General features: G+C 40.5%; 1 protein-coding gene across 11 annotated transcripts in view; it reads right to left on the bottom strand.

The window, feature by feature from the left end:
* The window catches only part of FRY (FRY microtubule binding protein), a 339974-nt gene that overhangs the window by 104540 nt on the left and 211882 nt on the right, over positions 1-23552 (bottom strand). For all 11 annotated transcript variants that reach the window (XM_049646775.1, XM_049646767.1, XM_049646768.1 and 8 more), the window contains 10 exons: positions 21108-21215; positions 12857-13115; positions 11393-11575; positions 8766-8852; positions 6320-6579; positions 5708-5897; positions 4964-5088; positions 2945-3002; positions 1774-1865; positions 1300-1472 (listed from right to left, as the gene is read on the bottom strand). In XM_049646775.1, the coding sequence (XP_049502732.1) occupies positions 1300-1472; positions 1774-1865; positions 2945-3002; positions 4964-5088; positions 5708-5897; positions 6320-6579; positions 8766-8852; positions 11393-11575; positions 12857-13115; positions 21108-21215 (1535 nt within the window). The remainder of the gene's footprint in view (positions 1-1299; positions 1473-1773; positions 1866-2944; positions 3003-4963; positions 5089-5707; positions 5898-6319; positions 6580-8765; positions 8853-11392; positions 11576-12856; positions 13116-21107; positions 21216-23552) is intronic.

Raw genomic sequence — 23552 nt, 5'->3', positions numbered from 1 at the left:
GGCTTGACTGAAAAGTATAGTGAATACACTTTATGGCACTATTATACATGATTCCTATGTTCTGAGGAAAGCAGTAATTTCATTTCCTAACTCAAGTCTTCTGTAATGAAACTTGGATTTAAGAAGTCAAGCCTCATTTTCTCTCTACATGTGTGGTCTTCCTGTTCCTCATGCTGCAGTCAATGGCACCTTGTCCAGAGAGGGAAGCAGAGGAAAAAAGAGGAAAAAAGTGGACTCACAGACCCTGCTTTCTAATCAATGTCTAGCAAAACTGCAACCCCTTCCACTCAGTTACTGATTACATATCAAACACCCTCTCAACTGCTGCTGCCTGTGAAATACAATGTATATACTGTCTATTTTAAACAAACGTATTTTAACTGAAGAAGTATACTGAAATCTTAATTTAGGGTCATCTAAGATGAGGAACATTGGCAAGAAAAAGGTTTTACAATTTCAAAACAATGAAAAGGTAGAAACAGTTGAGTTGTGGCTTTTTGTAATTATGTCAAAACTTTTTTTTTTTAAGTTTATTCATAGAGAGAGAGAGAGAGAGAGAGAGAGAGAGAGCGCATGCAAGCAGGGAAGGGGCAGAGAGAAAGGGAGAGAGAGAATCCCAAGCAGGCTCTGCACTGTCAGAGCAGAGCCCAATGTGGGGCTCGAACTCACAAACCATGAGATCATGACCGGAGCCAAAATCAAAAGTCGGTTGCTTAACTGAGCCACCCAGGCGCTCCATATGTCACAACTTTTAATTACAGCAATTAATTTTTACACCAAACTGGCCAGCTATTTTTATTCTTCATGCTTTTATTAGATGAAAAGTTTTCATACCCATACCCACAGTTTGCTCTGTGCAAAAACCTCTCAATAATCTAATTTATTAGCTGTACAGAATGTGTTGATCGGAGAGTGAAGAGAAGGCATACTGTGGAGACGGATCACATGTTCACAGGTTAGCACAATAAGAAGAAGAAATGAAGCCCTTGTGAATGTTCCCCCTGAATTATTTCCTTCCTATGAATTACATAGATTCATTTTTAGATGGGAACCAAAACAAAGAATAGAAATAATGACAAGAACAAAGCCAAATTTCATTCCTATTGTTCCCTTTCCAACTCTGTGCTGAATTACCACAATCTGTTCTTATGTGTATTTCCAAGTATTTCAAAGTAAATGAACGATCCCATCTAAGACCTGCACACAGGCCAGTAGGATTAAAGAGGAAAAGCCTAGTAATGAGAAACACAAACGGTCTGTCAGGCATGAAAGGAAATCCGCAGTGATGCATCCCTGTACCTGGAACACACTGAATCAAGTTGGCGACCATCGCACTAAAATGTGCCCGGATATCTTTAAGAATTTCAACTTCTTTATCATTTTCAGCTTCTAGAAGCATGCGGGTCAGGTCCACATATTCTAAGAACAAAGCTCCAAGGGCTAACGTATCCCGTTCCAACGCTCCATTTGTGCTGGAATAATAAAAAAGAAATAAAGATTTTAGATGACTGGTCTTTACATCAAAGTAGTACATGCTTCATGGAAAATAAGATTCGCTGTCAGAACTCACACACTAAATTTGTTCTTGACCTATGGGCAGTATAAATCGAATATGCACAAAAACAACAATACGCTTTTTTGGACGTTTCTGAGTAAAAGTTAAAGGTAACATATTTAAAAAAACAAAAGAAAGAAAGAAAGACAGAAAGAAAAAAAAAGACAAAAAGACCAGTTTGGTGAGGAGAGATCAACTCATTAGAATCTTCACTTTACCTGTCACTTATGACACCAGCATCAGCCAGAAGCTCGAAAATTCGAAGTAGTTGTAGCCTTAACAAATCCCGCCGTTCTCGGCGTTTTTTGTTCTGTGTAGAAAAAGGTAATACCATTTATGAACGTAGGCAAAACAATAACTTTGCTTTGAGAAACTGTATTAAAGAAAGGCATAATCTAGACATGACTTTTCATATTTTTGAGAGAGAAAGAGGGTACAAGCTGGGGAGGCGCAGAGAGAGAGGCAGACACAGTATCCACAGCAGGCTCCAGGCTCTGAGCTGTTGGCACAGACCCCGATGTGGGCTTGAACCCACAAACTGAAATCATGACCTGAGTCGAAGTCAGATGCTTAACTGACTGAGCCACCCAGGTGCCCCTGGGTTTTCAATTTTCTAAACACAAAAGACAAGGGTGTTTTTCTTTCTTCCAGATCCTTAGAGAAAATCTTGCTATTAGAGGCTATAAAAGAAACAGATCTTAAGTGGGTCAGTAAATATTTATAAGGTGGCAACGTTGAGAACTAACCAGCCTCAGTTCCTAGATGCTTCTGGCATCTATGGAAAGACAGAGGCACGGAAACAAGAAAGGGCTAGTGGACACGAAGAATCCCACCAATTCTGGTCATGCAAGTCACACTGCTAAAATTTTTGCTACTTCTTGTATCTTATCTACTATATGGGAAGCTTCTTTTTCCATCTTCTTCTTCTTCTTTTTTTTTTTTTTTTTATCCTGCTGTGTATAAATTTGTCCTTTCCAGAGTTCACTTCAGGAAAGATAATTTTGAAGAAAATCCTTCCTATGCCAGATCAAACAAATAATATTCTTGACCATTCAACTCCTCGTAAAAAATAAGCAAACCAACAAAAACATTCAATCAACTCAAACCTCCTACAAAAGAATGTAGTATTTTAACATGCACGTGACCATTTAGATTGTTTGCCTTCATGAGTTTAGAACACAGAATCTTTTAACAGAGGAACCGTATTATGCTAAATATTCAAATACTGAACAATAATAAAAATAACAGAAGTTAAAATATTAAGATTCACTATTAAAAGCAGGCTGGGTGTTTGTATTTTTTTTTTAGGGGAAACCATTAAGTACGATCTAAATTTATAACGTTGACCACATGAACGGAGGTATTAAGTATTTAAATTAAAAATATTACCTCTGGTCTTCGTTCCAGGGCTTCTTTCATTAATGGATGGAGTTCTTCCACCAACTCTCTATGGAGATAAAGGTTGGCATTTGAAATTCACTATTATCGACACCAAGTTTATCACCAAATACATGCATTTAGTCCTAAACCATGTTCTTTTCTCATTTTGCTTCTGACATCAACTGCCCCCTGGCCTTTCCGTTTCTTAGTCAGGTGGGGAACTGGAACTAGGTGTTGGCCTGTATTTGTGTTACTGGTCTTTATCCCAGTGTTATGTATATAATTTGGGCTCAATGCATGTCTGTTGTCTTGGTTCTGATTTACTGTTCTGGAGACCCTGATGTTGAAAATCCCCCTCTAAACAGTTAAACAAACAATGTATTACAAGTGGTGATTACATTCAAAGCACTTTACTACAGGCAGTGGGGATGAAGATAAAATCGAGTCCTTCACAGAAGACATTTTCATCTTTCACCCATCCCCACGATCTCCAGTTCTCAACTAAGTATTTGTGTTCTTTGGGAAATAACTTCTGAACTGCTATGTCAAGACAGACAAATTAGAAGAGCTAGCCTGTGGCTAGGTATTTTGTGTATAGTCTGTCTGTTCGATGCCTGAACACCTTGCAATATTCTGCAGTCTTCCGGTGGGATAATTTGTGCTCTTAGACATCATCCTCCAGGGAAATCCAAAGTTAGGAAGGTAAACTTTGCGGCATTCTGTGCTGAGAGACAGAACACTTGGACACCATTTCAGATTTTTCTAGCACAGATGCTAGAATTTCTTCATCAAAGAAATGGAAATAATATTAATGACCTCCTTCAACTGCAACCATTTACTGAATATTTATTACGTACATTTTTACATTTAATCCTCTCAATAAATATGTAAGATAGATTTTATAATTATAACAATTTTTCTTTTTTTATTAGATAGATATACTTCATTTTTATTTATTATAACAGTTTTACAGGTAAGGGAACTGAGGCCCAGAGACTAAGTTTTCCGGACCCACGTGGGTAATAAATTGCATAATCTTACCCACCCCTAGGAATACTCATAGGGCAAGATGTACGAGAACCTATGTCCTTGGGAAAGAATGTTAGTTTCTTAGGTTCTTTGGGAAAGAATGTTAGGTTATTCCAGGAATTGTTTTCTTATCTTCTTGTAGTATGTCTATGTGATTCTTTGTCTTAACTGGTTAACTAGTAAGTAGTAAAAACACTGGTGAGCTGACACTCCAGTATCAGAACTCACAATTACTTTTTATGAGAATAAAATCTGACTCTATACATGAACAATGTAACAGATTTTTTCCAATTGCCTCTAAAATGTCTCATTAATCTTTAGTTTTCGAATAGGGTCTATGGCAGATGCTTAGAGCTTTCCCTTTTCTCTCTACATAAAAAACTTGGGAATTTTACTGGTGCTTATATGCTTAGCTCAAGTCACCAGAGACAGCCTGAACTAATATTTTATGATGACTCTTTCAAAAGGCTTTGACACTGCCTCAGATGGAACGGTTATTTGATTAAAGGTGTGAAATGAGCCAAGAATCCGAGATATGATGGTTCTATTAAGGCAGATAAAGCACCTTCTGAAAAGATCGACTAGTGTAACAGAATACCCTTGAAAGAGTTCTATCAGTGCTTAGCCTTCGAGATCTGTTGCATAAATGGCTGATGAGCAGACCTCATTGTTTTGACATGAAAGCCTCTGAACAGTCTGGCTCTCTGGCGATGGACACTGAATTACCTTCCCTTATAGCTATCTAAAACCAATCTTGCAAATGAGATAAAATCTGAGATGGAAAATCAAAGCTGCAAAGGCGAAAGGGGAAAAGCGAGGCGGCGGTGAGAAACGCTGGCTACATGCACGTCAAACCACGAGGACACAAAGGAAATGGCACAAAGCCTATAAACCCCCCCAGGCACATGCCAACACGCAGACTCAAACTTGAGTTAAAAACAGGAACTACGACAACAGCAGTAGGAACGAATTTAGAGCAACTCATTGAGACTACCGTACCTGAAAACAAGGGAATTTGTTCTTCCAAATCCTAAAACTAAGGACTCTGTGATCTCAATGCCCTCTAGTCTCATCAAAGGCACCAACTGCTTTAACAGAACTCCCACCGATGGGGTGCCTATGGCCTGAAACAAGTTGATTAAAAGTGAAAAAGAGGTAACATGATAACCGATGCTTCCTTTAGTCAAAGGATGATTCCATTATAACAGTTTCAAAGTACTAAACCACGTCCCAAAGCACTGCCATCATTTCAGAGAGAAAAAAAACCAAAGACAGACATAAATTTTAATACAGCACCATGAATGCATTTTTTACCTGGGACACAAATCCTAAAGAATACTTTTATTATGTCTTCTTTTTTCAAAATTAAATCTACAAACCCATTCTTAACAAGATCATGTAATGAAGGCATCGTTTCAAGGAGAATACTTGGCAAGGAGAGAGAGAAATGTGGTATGCAGGGCAGGAACCAAACCTCAGGGCATAATAAATGAATAAACCTCAGGGCACTCTATGGTCTTAACCAAGTTTCTTAACTTCTCTTAATCTTCAGTTCCCCACTTGTCAGGGAGGACTAATAAATTATGCACGTCAACGCTCAATGGAATTTAGAAATGTGTAGGATGAAAATCTGATCCCATATACTCCAGATGGCAGGCACAGTGCGGCGCGCACTGTGAACTCTAGACAAACGAGCTAAAAAAAAACCTTACAGAATAATTCTTCTGAAGCATGTCACGTCACCTTGTTATCGTAGCTCACTGTACCATCAGGTGTGGTCGCCATTATTTCTGGAGTGGAAGCTCTTAAGTGTCCCGGGCTCATAATACTGGGTTTTGCAACTCCAAAACAAAGAATAAGGTAGTTTCTCCACAAGGTAACATAATTATCTCCACTGCCGGCGGTGCTGGTTTTCTTGGCATTAATTGGGCTACTGGAAGTACGGAGTTGAAAACAAGAGTGAAACTAAGTTCTGCATTTTAAATATCACTTGTTAAATAAAGACCCTAGGAAGTGCCCCAACACAGTTGACCTACTGCCCGTCAAGGATTGTCTAGGCTGTTAAGAACTGTCTGGACAGGGAATGTCTCTATTGGATGGGAAGTTGAATAGAACTTTAAGACTGTTTTCACCTCTAAGTTTCTGACAGTCTATACTCAATCATATGGATTATTAAGGAAAAAACAAACAAACTAGTGCTAGGTAAGTTTTTGACTGGCTTTTATTCAATATTAAGAATTCTGTATTAGGAAGTGCAGAAACCAGAGAGGATTATAATATGCCAATCTTTTAGATAACATGTAAATGTAAGAGGGCAAAAATGATAAACAAAAGAGGAAAACACAGTTCTCTTACTTTGGGTCAACCAGAGGCATGACCGACTGGAGCCGAGTGAAGGCGTACGGCCAGGCGTAGCTGAGGGCTGTGGGGCAGTGTTTGGGCAAGTTCTCCTGCCGGAGGAAACTGAAGAGGCAGAGGACCCAGGGGTCTTTGACAGACTGAGCGAATATCCAGACATGGGAAGGGCTCTTCACATCGTAATGGCTATTGACCAGGACTGCATTCCACTCCACCAACCACTGCAGATCCACACTGTGGGTCAGCGGTAATGTGGCCTGTGGGTCCAAGAAGTAGGCAATGAATCAATGCTGCACTGTAAATTACACGTCCCCACCACGGCTGGGTCTAAATGCCCCTTCGTCCACAGTGCTCTTCCTGATTACCTCCTGCGACGGGCCAAGCTTTGAATCTGAAACACCCCTCCTGCTCCTGCCACATAGGATGCCCATTTGTAGCCACTGCTGTTTCTGATGCAAGACTGAAAGCAGTTCAAGTGCAGGGCTCAAGGACACAGGTCATATTTTGAAGAGTTTTAATGGCACATAGCACTGTGCATTAGTAGACCCAACTGCTCACCGAATATTTATTGAAAAATATATGGTCTGGGTTAAACTTGATCATGGATTTGCCATTGAAAATTCTTAAAAGTTATTAACTTCTAAGATTCACAAATGTGTTTTTAATCCCTGTCTTGGTAGTGTGGGCCTTTTAATGCCATAATCTTGTTTACCTCTACTTAGATTAAAATACCTTCCCTCTGATTTAGGGAGATGGCTGAACGCAGTCCCTTTAATGAAGGGCATTTCACTGATGGTTTTGAGGTAAGGCACCTACTTATTCTTGACCTATGCTATCAAGCCAAAAAAACCAATACGTTTGAAAACTTTTTTGCTGCATATCTCGTGCAAGTTCGTATGTGTCATTCTCTTTTAAGTCCAGAATATTAAAGTTTGGGGAAGACCACATTTCAAATAGTCTGGCAGCTGTGCCCGGAGAGAAGATTGCCTTTATGACTGTCGGGCATTTAAAATGACCCGTTCTATCTGATGGATCTACAGGTTCCCACAGGTCAGGTGCCACACTAGTAGCCTCAATGGTGAGCGGGCTTTAAGGGGGCACATCTTGAGCTTCAGTGTCAGAGAGGAGGTTCCAACAGCAGCCCCACTCAGAGCTCATGACCTGGGAAGAGTCCTGAGCATCCCAGAGTCTCTGTCTGGGAGACATGAATTTATAACTTGGGAATTAGAATGCTAATCTCACCTCATCTTTTAGGTAAATTATGTGAGCTAAGGAATGTAGAAACATCTGGAACAAGGCAGGCACATTCTTCTTCTCCCCTTTCTGTGCATCTTCCTAAGTGAGGTATGGCTGCTCTAGCTACCCCTGGCTCAGGATTTTGATTCTGATAGACAGAACAAAATCACATGAACGAAATATAATCTGCCGACAAATAAAATATGTGTATATAACAATTAAACTCAACTCTTCCATTCCATGTTAAAACACATCGAATTTCGGAAAGAAGGACTATTCAATATCACTGTGAAAGTCTGTGCTGCCGGGCTTGCTCGTTTGAGTAATGATCATTATTACTACGACCGTAAGCAAGGACAGGGCCACTAAAGGTAAGGATCTGTGCTCAGTCTCAGAGAAAAGACCATGAAAAGCTCACAAACACCTTCAGGCTCTGTATTCATTTATAGCTATTTGTGACAAATGTTTGCATTCGTTTATAGCTATTTGACAATAATATACAAGAGGCATCAGCAATGTGGATTCTGCAAGCGGTCCCTGACCTGCACTGCCTCTTTTCAGCTATTTAGCTGAAATTAATCTAGGTCCCCTTACTGCACTATGCTGATTAAAAAAAAAAAAATCAGATAGTTAATATCAGTTTCAATTTCCCTTCAAATTTTTTCAGGAAACTAAAGTGTGTCAATATGCTCTTGAAAAAAAGAATCTATTTGCATGGCAGATAAGGCTGTCCTATAGTCAGAGCCCAAGTAGGGTCAAGTGCCAGTCCTAATGCTTCTCTCTGTGTCACTATGGCGCTGCCCCTAAATATTTTTGTGTTTAGTACCTATGAGGGTTGAAAAAGATAATGTTAAAGGATGCTGTAAACTGTAAGGCACCATATAGAAGTTACATACAGTGTTAAGCATAATAAATAAAGAGAATTAACTTTCTTAAAGAATCCTGAACAATTCTTCTTGAAATTGCAGTTTGCAAAATATTATCTATATTCCTGAGGCTCAAATTTTGTTTGAAATTTATCTGGATGTTTCCTCAGCTACTATCTGAAAAGCCTGTCTTGGTTTCATAAGTACTGTTGTGTCAGTTTATTAATCTGACATAAAACCCCAGCATTCTGCCACAGCATTTTTCTTTGTCTCTCTTTGTCAGACAGATCCAGAGCTTGTACTTAAGAACAGTTAGGAATCAGGATCAAATGTGTACTTACCGAATCTGAAACTGCTACATGAATGAAACTTTCGAGAATGGAAGAACTTAGCTGATCCATGACATCAATCATAGGCCTGTCATCGTCCTGTATGAAGGGTCGGCAGTTACTCTCCATGGGAAAATGAATCCTTCCCACCCACCCCACTGCCTTTGTTCAGTACACGAAGCAGAACAGCTTGCAAGATAGTGATAAGGGTTTTCTCATGGAAAAGTGAATGCCAAGATGGTGAAATGTGTAGATTAAATTCCCTGTGAGTCTGAGTTTAGTCTTTCAAGTTTCAGTGGAAGATAATTAGAGCTCTAACTTCACAGTGTACTGAAAAGACATATACTTGAATTTCAAAAAATCATGCGTGTACACAAGGATCTAAACAAACACTCGTGCCATACGTCATCCCTCAGAGTGTTCATGTTGTCGTTAATTCTAAGGATGAAAGCCCCACAAGAATATGCTTTGCTGGACCACTAAAATGCTACATCCATAAGTCATTCATCAGCAAAAATAACTGATAAATTGTTGACTACGATTGAATTTTAGTTCCAAAGAAAGTGCAATGGAGACTGACCACATACTCTGCGGTATCTATGTTGTGTAAGCTATTTAGTAAAAGAAGCAAACTACAGGGTATAGGAGAGAGTATCTTATTGAAAATCCTTCTACACAAATAGCATATATACATATGTATATATATGGGTATGTGTATGTTTGCCATCCTTTATTATAGAGAAGCTCAGAAATATCAAATTATTTACTTTAAAAGCCTTCAGGAAAGCCTCGGGTTGTCATTATTCATGTATGAATGAGAATGGTTTCAAAAAAAATTGTGGTTGGAAAAAAAAAAGCACAAGCTCATAGATTGGACAGATTGGTGGTTTCAGGGTGGGTGAAATGCACGAAGGGAATCACAAGGTATAAACTTCCAGTTACAAAATAAGTGAGTTATGGGGGTGTAGTGCACAGCATGGGGACTATAGCTGATGATACCATCCTGCATATTCGAAAGTTGCTAAGACAGCAGATTGTAAAAGTTCTCATCACAAGAAAAAAATTCTATAACTCTGTACGGTGACACATATTAACTCTACTTATTGTAGGGATGATTACACAATGTAAACAAATAAAGATCCATGTTGTACACCTGAAACTAATATAATGTTGTAGGTCAATGACACCTCAATAAAAAAATTATACAAAGCTGGGACTGGTCCAAGAAAGTAACATATGAGAAATGTTTTTAACATAGTCCTGGAAAAGCAGTTAAGAGCATGGGTTTTATACCTGAAACTAACGTAACAATTGTATGTCAGCTATACTTAGAAAGAACACGGGGCTTCAGGGGTTTCAATTCGGGCTCTGTTGCATCCTGTTGATTTTGGGTAAGGTACTGAATTTCCCTAAACCACAATTTCCGTAACTGTCCACTGTGGATAATAACGCTAATTCTTAGGTGATCGTGAAAGTTAAATGAGATACTATGTGTAGAGCACAACACAGTGCCAGACACATCCATGGTAATCATTGTTATCATTACTATCATAGTTAGAGACTGAACAGAGTTTTACCAAACTACGGTATGTCTTAGACATTCATTCACCAGAAACCACAGATGTCCTAAAATATATCACAAAGCTATCTGAAGAAAAGTGAACATAAAGCACTGTGATGGATTTGAAAATATTTGGTAAAGACAATGGCCATTTTGTGGGTCATAAAACCAAGGTCAGTGATTTAAACCCGGAAAATGGAAAGTAGCATTTTTCGAAGAAGTATGGGACACAAAAAACTGGTCCTTCTCCCATCGACCTAGGTATTGGGATTGGCCACCTGGGCTCGCAGGCAACATGCTTAACGTTAGAACAAGGATGTAGAGCACTTGACCAAGCGTGGAGGTCAGCTGGCCGATAATGCTTAATAATAGGCTCGCTTCTCTGATCTCAGGGGACATTTTCTTGCGATGGCATTTTCTACAATTACTGATGCAATTAAACAAATTTCAGTTAGCCAGACTGTTTGATACCTTGATCATTTTAAATGGAACTCCTTATTTTCTCAAGTTCATTCTCTAGTATAAATGTAATAATATCTTCTTAATTTGATGTGTGCTGAACATTATTGGGAATAATGATCTGGGGTGTCTAGGTGGCTCAGTCAGTTAAGCGTCCGGTGTCAGCTCAGGTCATGATCTCATGGTTCGTGGGTTCGAGTCTTGCATTGGGCTCTGTGCTGACAGCTCAGAGCCGGGAGCCTGCTTCGGATTCTGTGTCTCCCTCTCTCTCCGCCCCTCCCCCACTCACGCTCTGTCTCTCTCTCTCTCAAAAATAAACATTTAAAAAAAATTAAAGAAAAAGAAAAATGACACATAACTGAATCTTAAAATTCTTCACTTCTTAACCAAGCACCACCTCTTACAGAATCAAGAGTGGTCTTTTTCTATTGCTCTCAGAATATATACCTCATACAGATCAAGAATGTTATTTCATAATCAAAACCCCATGACGAATCAAAAATTATTTCTCGACATGTGCGAACGGAAGGACAGAAAACAATAATGCATTATTTACAGGTTTTAATCTGAACTTCAAAAGAAAGAAATGAATTGGAAACTTCAGAAGGATAATCCATACCTCTGGTTGACCCAGGGCAGCAAATAAAGCTCGAATTTCCTTGAGTATTAAAACGGACAGTTTGCGTGTGGCCACCTGGAAACTGCAGAGTAAAACCAGAGCAAAGCCTTCCACGGCGTGAAGAACACTGCAGTGGGGACCTCGCTCCGACTGAATTCTGTGGCTGGAGCCATTTGGAATTAGCTGTCACGTAATGAGAACACATTGTATATTCAGAAAAATAACAATCGAGGAAGAAGAAAGTACTCACATGCGCATCTTTTGGCACATGTGACCTTGTAATATTAAAATAAATTACAGTGGCTTCTAATCAGACAGGAGTATAAATTCATTATTATTCATGACACCGCAGATCTCTTTTTTCTTTAGATCATTTGTTACTTTGAAATACCATCAACCATCTGTTACCTCTGATAAGAAATCACTTTCAAAGGCAATTAATATTAATAAGAACAAAACTGGTTCTATTCATATACTTGGCAATTATTCCATAAATTCAGTCAAAGTGGCCTAATTTGTTTTTAGCCAGATTCCCTATAGACTTTTGGACACCATTCAACTGAATTTTCAAACATTTACTTCCTAATCACACTTACTTACTTGCATTTGTGTTAGATTCTAATCTAGGTTTGTGCGTGCTTATGAGATGGGTTCTCAAAGTTTCCGAACCACGACCAAGTGGGTCTGAAACAAAAGCAAGCCAGACAACAGGGCAGATTCCACATCCGTTTCAGGGCTTCCCTATGACAAGCACACACAATCCTTGTTTCTCTCCCTTCCGTGCTTCGGCGGGTGTACAACACACAAGGAAAGAGGAATGACCTAGGATCTGGATCCTGGCTCTTTCCTCAGCGCTGTTGTGCTTCCCTGAGCCTCCGCCTTCCCCAGACTCTCAGCTGTGTTCTTCCCTCGCCAGGCCCTCTCTGCTCATTCGATGCCAAGTCACCGCTGCCCCTGCTCTCCTGACAACACTTCTCCTCAGCCGGCTCTTGATAACGTTGTCATTAATTTTTGCCATTTAGGACTGATTTGTGAAAGAATCAAGAAACCACAAGGTTGCATTTTCTTCTCTGTGGATATTGGGCAAGGCAACCAATATGTTGCAGGCTAGGAAAAACAAAACAAAACTAGTGGGCAGCTAACTTTCATATATGCATATCCATGCTGGCTCAGTAGCCATGCCTATAGCCGTTTGCTCTTACAGATATATAGTCATAATTCTCGGAAAAGAGCGATTTCTACTCCCTTAATGGTTTTGTGAATTTAACAACTCTAACCTGATAACATATCAACCCTGAGTTTCCCGGTCACAGTTGACACGGATGGAAAAATTAAGGGCCACCACAGGGCAGAAAGTTCCTAGGTGGCTGGAAGTAAGAACGCCAAAGTGTCTCCGAGCTGCAACGCGTTTACGTGTGTACTGTATTAGGGAATATAAATTGGTGGGAGGAGTGTGAAGATTACCTCTGAATTTCTGATCTTGCCGGCTTGTTCGTAGACTTTTCCTTGAGTTTGTGTGACCAGTTTCCACTGCGTGAGCAGCTGGAGCAGTAACTTCAGGGACGAATCAAGGAGCGTGTGGTGCATGTCATTTACTTCCCGGAGTAGGAAGTTGGTAAAGCCAAACAGTACATCTTCTCTCCAGTCTGAGAAGTCAACAAGTAAACCCTGAAGAGAGTTTTGTGCAATGTGTCGCAGTTCATCGTCCATATGAATAGACAGCCTGCAAAATGAGTCAATGAAAATAAAGGGATTTAGTTTATTAACTTTTCTTCTAGATCTGTGATTGAACAAACACAGGCCTCTGTTTTTCCTTGTGTCTCAAAAATGGGTCGCCCCCAGGGCCCCTGGGTGGCTCAGTCGGTTAAGCATCCGACTTCAGCTCAGGTCATGATCTCACAGCTGATGGGTTCGAGCCCCACATCAGGCTCTGTGCTGACAGCTCGGAGCCTGGAGCCTGCTTTGGATTCTATATCTTCCTCCCTCTCTCTGCCCCTACCCCACTCACACTCTGTCTCTCCGTCTCTTAAAAAATAAATAAACATTAAAAAAAAATGGTTCACCTTTCCATATACTCTTCATTCGGCTCCCCTAATGTGGACACCTTATATGACCATGGTACCTTTATCAAAGCTAAGGAATTAACATAGGTGCAGTGCTATTAACTAAACTACAGATTTTATTCAGCTGTCACCAGTTTTTCACTAATGTCCTTTTTTTTCTGTTTCAGGATGAAATCTAAAATATTACATGGCATTTAGGTGTATCTGAATAACTTTTTAATACATTATTGACTATAGAATACATTAGTATCAAACCCTGTCACTTTTAAGGATAAAACAGCTGAGTACCAGAGAAGCTAAGGGACTCATCTGGAAGTTCAGTGAAAATGAGCAACTAAGGGTTAGATCAATGGTCCACAATTTTGGCCCACCAAAGGAGATGCGGTAATGTCCGGAGACATTATTGACTGTCACAACTCAGAGAGTGCTACCGGCAGTTCTCTAGTAGTTAGAAGCTAGTGATCTGGCCAAACATGCACGGGCCAACTCCCTACAACAAAGAATTATCTAGACCAAAATGCTGACAATGTCAAGGTTGAGAAAACCCAAGTCAACCTGAGAATGTCAGGGTATTGGTGGTTTAACCTAGAGTATCATAATGATACTAAATCTTGACATTGTATTAACCATCAGTTAACATAATGTATAGATTCTTCTATTCATTTATTTAAGACACAAATATTTTTGAGACTCTCCTGAGATGCAGATGTAACAGCCCTTAGGATATCGAGGTCAGTATGGTTGTGTCAATCGGGTAGGGTGCTTGTAGGAGCCAGGGGTGAGATGGTGTTGGAGAGAAAGCAGAGACAGCTTGGCAAAGGGTCTGTGGGCCATGCAGGGAGGCAATACAGCAGGGAAGGGGTGAGGTGTGTGTGCTCTGGAATCAGAAACCCTGGATCAGTGTCTTGCCTCTGTCAGTTACTAGCTATGTGACCTTGTGCTAGTTACTCAATCTCCCTAAGCCTCAGAGCCTCATTTGGAAAACAGGGAGAATAACTGTACTCACATTTCATAAATTTGTTGTGAGGTTCATTAAGATGACCCATGTATGGCATATGGCACCACAAGGAGGGTGTGGTAGGCACTCAGTAACTGTTAGCTATTATTATTAGAAAAAAAAAAAAACTGTATCTTGAAAGTTATAGGTGATATAACATGATTAGATTCACATCTGGAAAAAAACAATAGGCAGACATATGGAGGAGAAGGCTTAGAGAAGCAACCAGAGGCAGGACAGAGACCAGCTAGGAGGTCACTGCTGTGACTTAGGCAACAAGCGGTGGGGGCCTGACCCAAGGCAGAGGAGTGGTAAGAAAGGAAGACAGAGAGGTCAAAGACACTGAGGGGATCATATTTCTAAGGACTCAGCAGCCTGGAGGCATTTAGTGTGGGAGAAGAAAATGGCTAAGTCACTGAGAGCGCCCCCAAATGGTCGATATTCTCCTCAATGAAAGGGAGGAAACGTTGGGACCCAGAGTGGTTAAGGAACTTCCTCAAAGTCCAGGATTCCAATCTAGCACATCTAACCCTTAATCTGGTTTTCTGCAAAAAAAACCAAGTCTGGTACAGTTCTATATTTTTGAATAAACATGGTTTCAAAAACTCGATAAGCAAACACCTTTCATATTCTCTAAAGCATAAAGCACACTAATTGGTCCAAATTTGACAATATAAACCAGGCAAAAGCTTGTTAATGAGCAGATATATACCAAGTCAGGGAAAATGTATTTCCTGTTCCAAAAGCAAGTGACGTTCTACAAAGATGATGAAAAGGAAGATCTAAGCTATTTCTTCCGGTTAGACTTGCCCCACTCAGTCTACAGTTCTTAAGGAGGTCACAGTGACTGAAAGAAAACAAAGATGCCTTTGCCCTGAGCTTCCAGTTGAGGACTGGCCAAAGTTACAAACTTTGTAAAACAAAGAAAGAACTTACAAACTTTCTTTGTATTTTAATCAGCAGCTTATTAAGTGTAATCTGTAACACATAATATCTGAGTTAAAGCTGGGGTTAAGGGCCTGAGGCCCCCCTCATATGGGAAGAAACATTACTCTATAAGCACCCCTGAATCATTCTGCAGCCCATGGTTTAAAAACATTAGTTTATAAAATAGCAGTTGAAGTCATTTTCCCATCTTAAGTTCATGATTCCTATTTATTGTATTTATACTATCTATGGTCCTGAATGTTTGAAAGATTAAGCTTCTGCAAATGACAAGCCACCTTTAGGATGGGAAAAACAGGCACTCAGTAAACATTAACTGATGGTAACGTGCCAGTGCAGAGGTCCTGGAGCCCCCGCTTTCAGTGATCCAGAGGAGCTGAGCTGTGTGATCGCGAGGGCATGTGCTGCTCCCACAGACTGTTATTGAATAAGTAAGGGTGTGGCTTAAAAGGGGAAAAATCAGAACCTGAGCAAGGCCACCTTCTTGGTTGGTCAGACCAGATAAATGACTTTTAATGGAAAACACTTTCGTAAAGGTGAGCTCAGCTTCACATGGGGTCAGCTTAGTACTTTTGAATAACCTTGTTGTGTTAGAGATACATGAATGAAAAGGGAGTGTTTTCAAGTTCACAGACTATATCCAGAAGAAAAAGATCCATTAGGAGAAACAGCCCCTTCTAAACTATGGCAGGAAAAACAAAAGGTTATTAGGAAAAGGTAAGGAACCTGCTGCCCTATAACGTCAAGGGCAGCAGAGGGAAAGATGGTTTTATTTATTATTTATTTTTAAAAAATGTTTGTTTATTTTTGAGAGAGAGCGCAAGAGGGGCAGAGAGAATGGGAGGGAGACAGAGGATCCAAAGCAGGCTCCACGCTGTCAGTGCACAACCTGACGCAAGGCTTGGACTCAAAAACCATGAGCTCATGACCTGAGTCAAAGTCAGATGCTTAACCGACTGAGCCATCCAGGTGCCCTGGAAAAATGGTTTTAAAGCGATGCCCAGGAAACCATGGTTTCCAAAAGTAGTAATTTGCCGACAGGTGGGTGGTTAGCCTTTGTAATAATTGCCAGAAGTGGCTGGAATTTCCTCTCTGCAGGTGTTAAACAATGAACCTGCAACTATTTACGGTGCTCCGAATTGCATCTCAATGAAAAGAAATTAAGATTAAAGACATAAGATTAAGTGGTTTATTGAGGCAATATATGCAATTGAGACAATAGTTCTCAGATACTCAAAACAACTAGCCACCTTGCACTATACAGACACATACTGAAAGGTGAATAAAAAATGGTATATGATAAATATTTTTCAAGTACCACAGAAGATTGTGAAACTGTGTACACATTACCTCATCAATCTCCACAGGTTATAAGGAAACACTGCATAAAAAGTGTTTATCTGTCATTTTGCATCAAACCAATGACGTGTGTCGCTGCCATTTGGCTTTAGGAAAATTCTGTACATCGGGCAACTGATTTTACTCTTCTGAAGTCCAAATCTCCTTGCCTGAAAATAGGACTAAATACGTGCCCAGCTTTCCTTAACATAATGTGTCTGAAAATGCATTGTACATCATGGCATAATCTTTTATGCAAATGCAAAAATGCCTAAAAATAATAACTCACATTTGCTGAGAGTTTACTGTGTTCTAGGCACTATGTGAAGTGATTTATATGCATTATTTGACTCTAACAACCTTATGACAAATTATTCAAAGGGAAAGGTAGACCATGAACAGCAACCCCTTAGTGCATAAGCCATGCTGTGGGAAGTGACAGAGGACAGAAGCCTGTATGCCATTGGGGGAAAGGTTCTTCCTGTGGTCAAGGGACAGAGCAGGAAACATCTGGGAGAACAGTTAAGAGAAAAATGATGCCCATGGCCAAGGACACAAGTAAGTTCCCCTGCTATGTGGAGAATCCCAGGGGTACCCAGACAGCTGGGAAGGGCAGGCTTTGTGAGCGCAGGAAGGAAATTGTCCCCAGGGATCTTATCATGATGTCAGGACAGCCAGCGTGGCTTCCATGGAGCCCAACTGGAAAGATTCTTCACACAGCCATTATAAGTGGGCTGAGGGATACACACAAAATCAGAAACGTAGTAGCTTGGGGAAAGGGGTTTGCCAGTTCATTCCATACACCATTGTCCTGCTAAACATACTACTGTAAGTCTGAAATTAGAGTGTCTGTGGTAATGTAGTCATTACCTGAAATGCTGGCAAGGGGCTCTGGGGACAGTCATGTGGGACATATCCTTGAAACTCCTTATTCAGGGAACTGAGCTTGGGCGGGTCAAGGGGCGAACAGGGAACTGGCAGGAATGTTGGTCTTATTTTGCTAGTTTTAAAGAAAAGAAAGTTTTTCTCCAGTAACAACGTACCATGGATGCGACCACGAAGTATCTAAACTAAAAGGTGTCATACCTCTCTGACTAGACTGTATATTGTCTCAAGAGTCAACTCAGTCCCAATGCGATTGATGATGGGGGAATAAAGTAACTATAGACGTGAAACCCACATTTATTGCTATTGAATTTCTTCATTTTGTCCCTTGACCCTCTCTCAAGGAGGTCTGAAGGGGCTCATTTTCTCATAGGTTAACAGGACCCGGTGTGTAGGTCAAGCACTCCAAGTTATCCTTCCCTTGAGGAGAATAGCCTCCGGCTTCCTTTAAAGTTTATGAAAAAGGTCTCTTCACAGGCTTCCCATATAAGTCCAGTCATTTTCCTGATTTCTAAGACTTGAACTCTCAAGAATGTTTATTTGCTCTTTCCCCTCATAAAAACAGTACCCATTGCTTTGGGCTTTGTAAGAATGTACGTAATAATAAACACGACGCACCATAAATAGCACTGACATTCCAACCACGTCTAAGAGAATTCCCTTCTGGCATGCCTGGCACCGTGGTCAGCAGAAGTCAGGCGTCCCTGGATTCAGTGATCAGAGTGATTCCAGAGGTAAGAGTCCACCCCACAGAGTCACGGCAAAATAGATTCAGAGAGTGTATCTGAACGCTGCATGACATTTCAAAAACTTTGTATTCCAAAGGCCTCAGCGCGTGTAATCTTCAGCAATTAGAACTTCACTGACACCAGTGAACTTTCCTTCTGCTTCAATCGAACTGAAAACTGCCTTTTCCCTGCTGACACATTTTCCCTTGGGTGCACCAAAGCGCACGTCTATGACATTTAGCCTTCTCAACAGCCTTATGAGATAGGTGGTATTATTCCTGTTTCATCCAAGGCAAAAAGGCCGACGGGTTAAATAATTTGTCTGGACCACATGGTTAGTAAAATTGCAAAAGCAGGATTGCAAAATCCATGGTTTTCCTGTGATTCCATTTCGTTCCCGTTTTTTTGGTACTTCCTCCAAATCTCTCAGATGGTGGTCTCTCGCTCTCTGGTGGTTCACAGGCCATGACAAGCGGTCCTCTGTCCCCTGATTTCTCACTGCCACATCCAGCCCTTCCGCTCGGCAACCCCTCCTCTGTGTGAACACTTGACTCCTACTCACTCACGTCCTCCACTGCTGTCCCTGGCATACCGACCAGCTGCTCGCATACCTTTTGGGGTAACCTTGGCACCTGGCGCCTGCTTCAGAGCTTTTCTTTACCCTCAGTTTTTGCCATCATGGTGGGATACTCAAATATTAACAGTATTTGAGTCTCTTATTCCTCAGCTTCCCTTATCCCCAAACCACCATGCTTATTATTCTTTGGGATTCTACCCTTTGTTCCTCCTTGGATCTTCTCACCCGGAGCTGGAAGCCCCTCTTTGATCCAGGCTTATTTTTCCTTCCTTTCCATTGCTTCCCTGCTTCCAACGAATGTGCTCTTTGTTCACATTCTGGTTGTTAAGCTGAGGCAAAAGCCTAGGCTGTACCTTTTTTTTTTAACGTTATAATCTTCCTGAAATAGGTCCTAAACACGGAATGGAAGAAAGAAGGGCGCGTGGTGTGGAGGTTGCTGATTACAGGAAAGAGGTTACAGGTAGCAGTGACCAAAGCCAGCTAGGAGGGTGCATGGCTTTGGCCAATGAGCACCAGGGCTTGCGACAGTGGTTTTCAAAGTAATAGATCTTCAGTCAGTCTCACAATCCAGCACCATCCTGTGTTAGTGGTGACTGGCAGAAGGAAAGGGGGCAGTTTTGTCTATGGTTGGAAGACAGTAGGCTACAAAAGATATTAACTGATGGCAAGGTGCGAACAACAGGAGTCCATATTGGCCCTCCAGAGGAGAGGGCGTGATGACCACAATAAGCAGGAACATGGTGCTCTGTGGAGATACTCTGAAGCTATGGGATAGCCACTGGTGGTCTGCAGTCATGTGGGATGAGGGCTTGGGTTACTTTACTTGGATATTGATGAGAAGGGTGCTCTCCAAGGGCTAGTGAATGTGGGTAAACGGGGTCATGCGTAATGCATCTTTAATTCAGTCAGTGTTAGTATTTGTTAAATTTTTTTTTGTTAACTTTATTTATTTTTGAGAGACAGAGAGTACAAGCGGGGGAGGAGCAGAGAGAGAGAGGGAGACAGAATCCGAAGCAGGCTCCAGGCTCCGAGCTGTCCGCACAGAGCCCGACACGGGGCCCGAACCCACACACTGCGAGATCATGACCTGAGCCGAAGTTGGACACCTAACCGACCGAGCCACCCAGGCGCCCCAGTCAGTGTTAGTGTTTGTTATCCTCCTCTGGGCTTTCCTCTGTGCCACCATTATCAGATTAACCAGACTAAACTAATATTTTTTACAACATTATTCTCGCTTAAAACTCCATTGGTCCAAATTCCTCAGCTAACAGTAAAGATTATCTAAAAATTTACCACTCCAGTCTTATTTCTATGCCTTTTAATCATTGGCTTTTATATTCCTTTTTCTTTATTTTTTCAAGTCAAGGAGGACTTGTGGTCTTTCTCATCCCACTCCCTTCATGCACCCCATTCCTAATGATTTCACATTCTAAATTGCTTTTAAGTAAGGTCACTTTTGATTTTTAATTTAAAGGCACATAACTGTCAACTAGGGCTTCAGATCAACATGTGAAAATTATGCTTATTTAAATGTATCAACATAATTTCACTCAAAGCAAATTCACTTGAGGTTCTAGCTGGACTGAGCATTCTTATGGACAAATGTTGGGAGGGTGATCAATGTATGGTTTGGGGAAGATTTCTGAAGCACTAAAATTAGCTAAGCACTTTGGCTCCTGAGGGGTCTGTGGGCCTCAGACCGGGAATCAGACCCTGAATGAACTCTTCTCCAGGAAGACCCACCTCCTCATTCCCCAGGCCTACCTCTGTGCCTTTCTGTCGTCACTCTCTTTATCGTTCTGGGTTCTGTGTCAAGTTTCACCTTCTCCCAGAACTGATTTGCTGACTTCCTTAGTCCCCAGTAATCCCCCTGCCCACTGAACTCACATGTCACACTTCAGGTGCTATTAATGTGCACAATTTCAGGCCTTGGATAGTTGGTTACCTTATGTACTTATGTATTTGCTTCTAATTTGGATGTGAAGCCCCTTGAATATGAGGAAAAAAAGCAAAAAAACATTTCTTTATTCCCCCTTGCCTATACATAGTACCTAGAATAATGCCTCATTTAGTAAAATCTGTCAATTTTTTAATAATCATTCTTTTTGCTGTTGTCGTTAAGAATCATGACAAAGGATTATAATCAATTGTATCGAATAAACCCACTGCAGCTCTCACTTACCTAGCCAGCAAGTCAATAAGTTCAAGTTTTGACATGCCATCAGGAAGGAGTCGAGGGATAGCAGCAACACAGGTCCTGAAAAGATCTATTTTTGGCTTTCTCTCACCCCTAGAATTTGAAAACAAACATGGGTCAAAGGCTACAAAAAGTTAAAAAAAGAATCAATCCAATCTGTGAAAAAGGACTAGAATCCAGGCCTTCTGGATCACTGCCTGGTATTTACTGCACATTTTTCTCAAAAGTTTTTGACCTTTGTAGCTTGGCCTGTTCTAAGGGAACTCAGAAAGATTTAAACGTTGGAGGTATACATCTAAAAGGACAAATGCCAATGTCAACAGCATTCTGCCATTGAGTCTGCCATTCAGTTGGGTTCCATGGGGTTTGGTCCCTGTGGACTGCATTTAAAACACTGAATTCGCTAACATGCCTAAATGCATCAGCGTGTAAAAAGCACACTGCACTCATTCCTACATTCAGCATTTAAAAATGGGATTTTAGTGTGTACAAGGCATAGTGCCTCTAACAAGCACAACATCTGGAAGCTTGTCTCTCTAGCAAGTTATATTTCTCTTCTGGAGTCCCCACTGTCATTAAAAAAAAAATTAAGTGCTTCTAAAAATAAGCCTTTCATAATGTCAGGTAAACTCCTGAATTCTATATGGTTGTGCATCCAATTCTGATTTGTAAAATTACACTGATGAGCCTGACCTCTATGGAGATTCCTTCCCTCTTTTTACTGTCTTGACAATATGAATGCTTAAAGATAATTAGTGTCTTCTATATTCTGCTGTAAAATCTGAAGGAACACTACATTTTGTGAAAAATTATTTCAATTTTGAGTTGCTTAAATAGGTAACTGATTCTTAACCACATATTTTGTCCATAACCTTTATGAAAAAACTCAACCACCCATCAAATCCTTCAAAAAACCTAAGTGATAAAATGTAACAACATATTTAAATTCTGGTAATTCAGTCTTCTGAGAATAAATATAAAACTGTCATGAAACTAGTGCTATTGTAGGACACAAAGACAATGATGAAAGTGCAAAGTAGCATAAAGTCATTCTTTTTTGGAACATTAACTGTGGTCAGAATAGAAATGCAGCAGGCAGGATCCGCCCTGTCTATAATCAGACAGAAATTCTGCTCTGTGACATTACTTTTTTGCACGGCTTTGTTTAGGTCTGTCGAGTGAATACAAAACTGTTTATGTGGAAAATAAAACACAAATGTGTTGACTTCACAAATGCTCTGCTTTTGCAGAAAGTTATAGGATTGTTTTCTCTCCTTTTCCATAGTCCTTTCTGCATAGTCCTCCTTGTACGAGGACTAGAGAAGGAGCCATTGCACAGTGGGTTTTAATCAGCTGAAGGGAGGAGGAGTCTTCAAGGCCATCCTCAATAACTGTACAGAGTTAGAGCTTAGTGATGGCTCCTGATCACTGGCAACACGGTGAGTTGTTTAAATAGCTCTTCTGGCTTGCTCACCAGATGTTTTCAACAGCTGGGATTATTTTCCTATCTGTTGGAAAACAGATGACCCTGCTGGCCTCAAGTATAAGGCAGATTCCACGAGGCCTCCAAGCTGATAAAAGCAGCCCAGATTAGAAACTCTAATGGGTACATGATTTCCTTCTACTACAGCAGTCCTTGCTTTCTGGGCTTTTATAGGAAGCAAGTGAACCTCCTCCTCTCCCCATAACATAATTTTTATTAATAGGTATTATTATTGTCTTCTAGCATGTACCACAAAAGGGACGAGGAACGGGAATGGAGCAAATAGAATGCTTAATGTTCAAGTTCATATCCTAAGCAGAACGTGGCAAAGCAGGAGGATTGCATATCAACCGCAATGATGGTTTCTGTTAGTGTGGTGTGGACCTTCCCTGTCTTGTCCTAAATGCTTATGTTTCCCTAGTGTTTCTCTTTGTCTTCTGGAAATGTAGCAATGAGTTATTTCCTACTCCAGGATCTGCCTCAAAATGTAGCATAGAAAGTATTCCCAGCCCTGTTTGGGGGTCTTGTGATGACTGAATAGACAAAGTAAAGAATCATCTTAGAAAAAGTTTAAGGTATTGGTTAAAATACAAACAAAATGTTTACAGTTACATTTAAACCTGTACCTTTTTATGGTTTTGAATATACTATTTTGGTCCTGACCCTATCTTATGATCTCTTGATTATCAATATAGTTTTCCTTTACAAGTTTTTCTTTACCGTTTTTCAGGCAAACAACCATATGGCAGAAGTTTTAGAAACACGTCTTTTATCTTCTACATTATCAATTGAAAATTGCTTCAATATGTTAAAAAAGAATGTACTAATGAGGTTAAAGGTTGACAATCTGGCCATTTGTGAGGCTGGAACCGGAGCTGGAGACAACACATTTGATGTTATTCATCTTGGTCAATTTTAATTTTTGCGATCATTTAGGGTGAAATCTA

Source organism: Panthera uncia (assembly GCF_023721935.1).
Source record: "Panthera uncia isolate 11264 chromosome A1 unlocalized genomic scaffold, Puncia_PCG_1.0 HiC_scaffold_16, whole genome shotgun sequence".
Lineage (NCBI taxonomy): Eukaryota > Metazoa > Chordata > Mammalia > Carnivora > Felidae > Panthera > Panthera uncia.
Note: the sequence above shows the minus strand (reverse complement) of the source record. Positions and strands in the feature narration are given on the sequence as shown.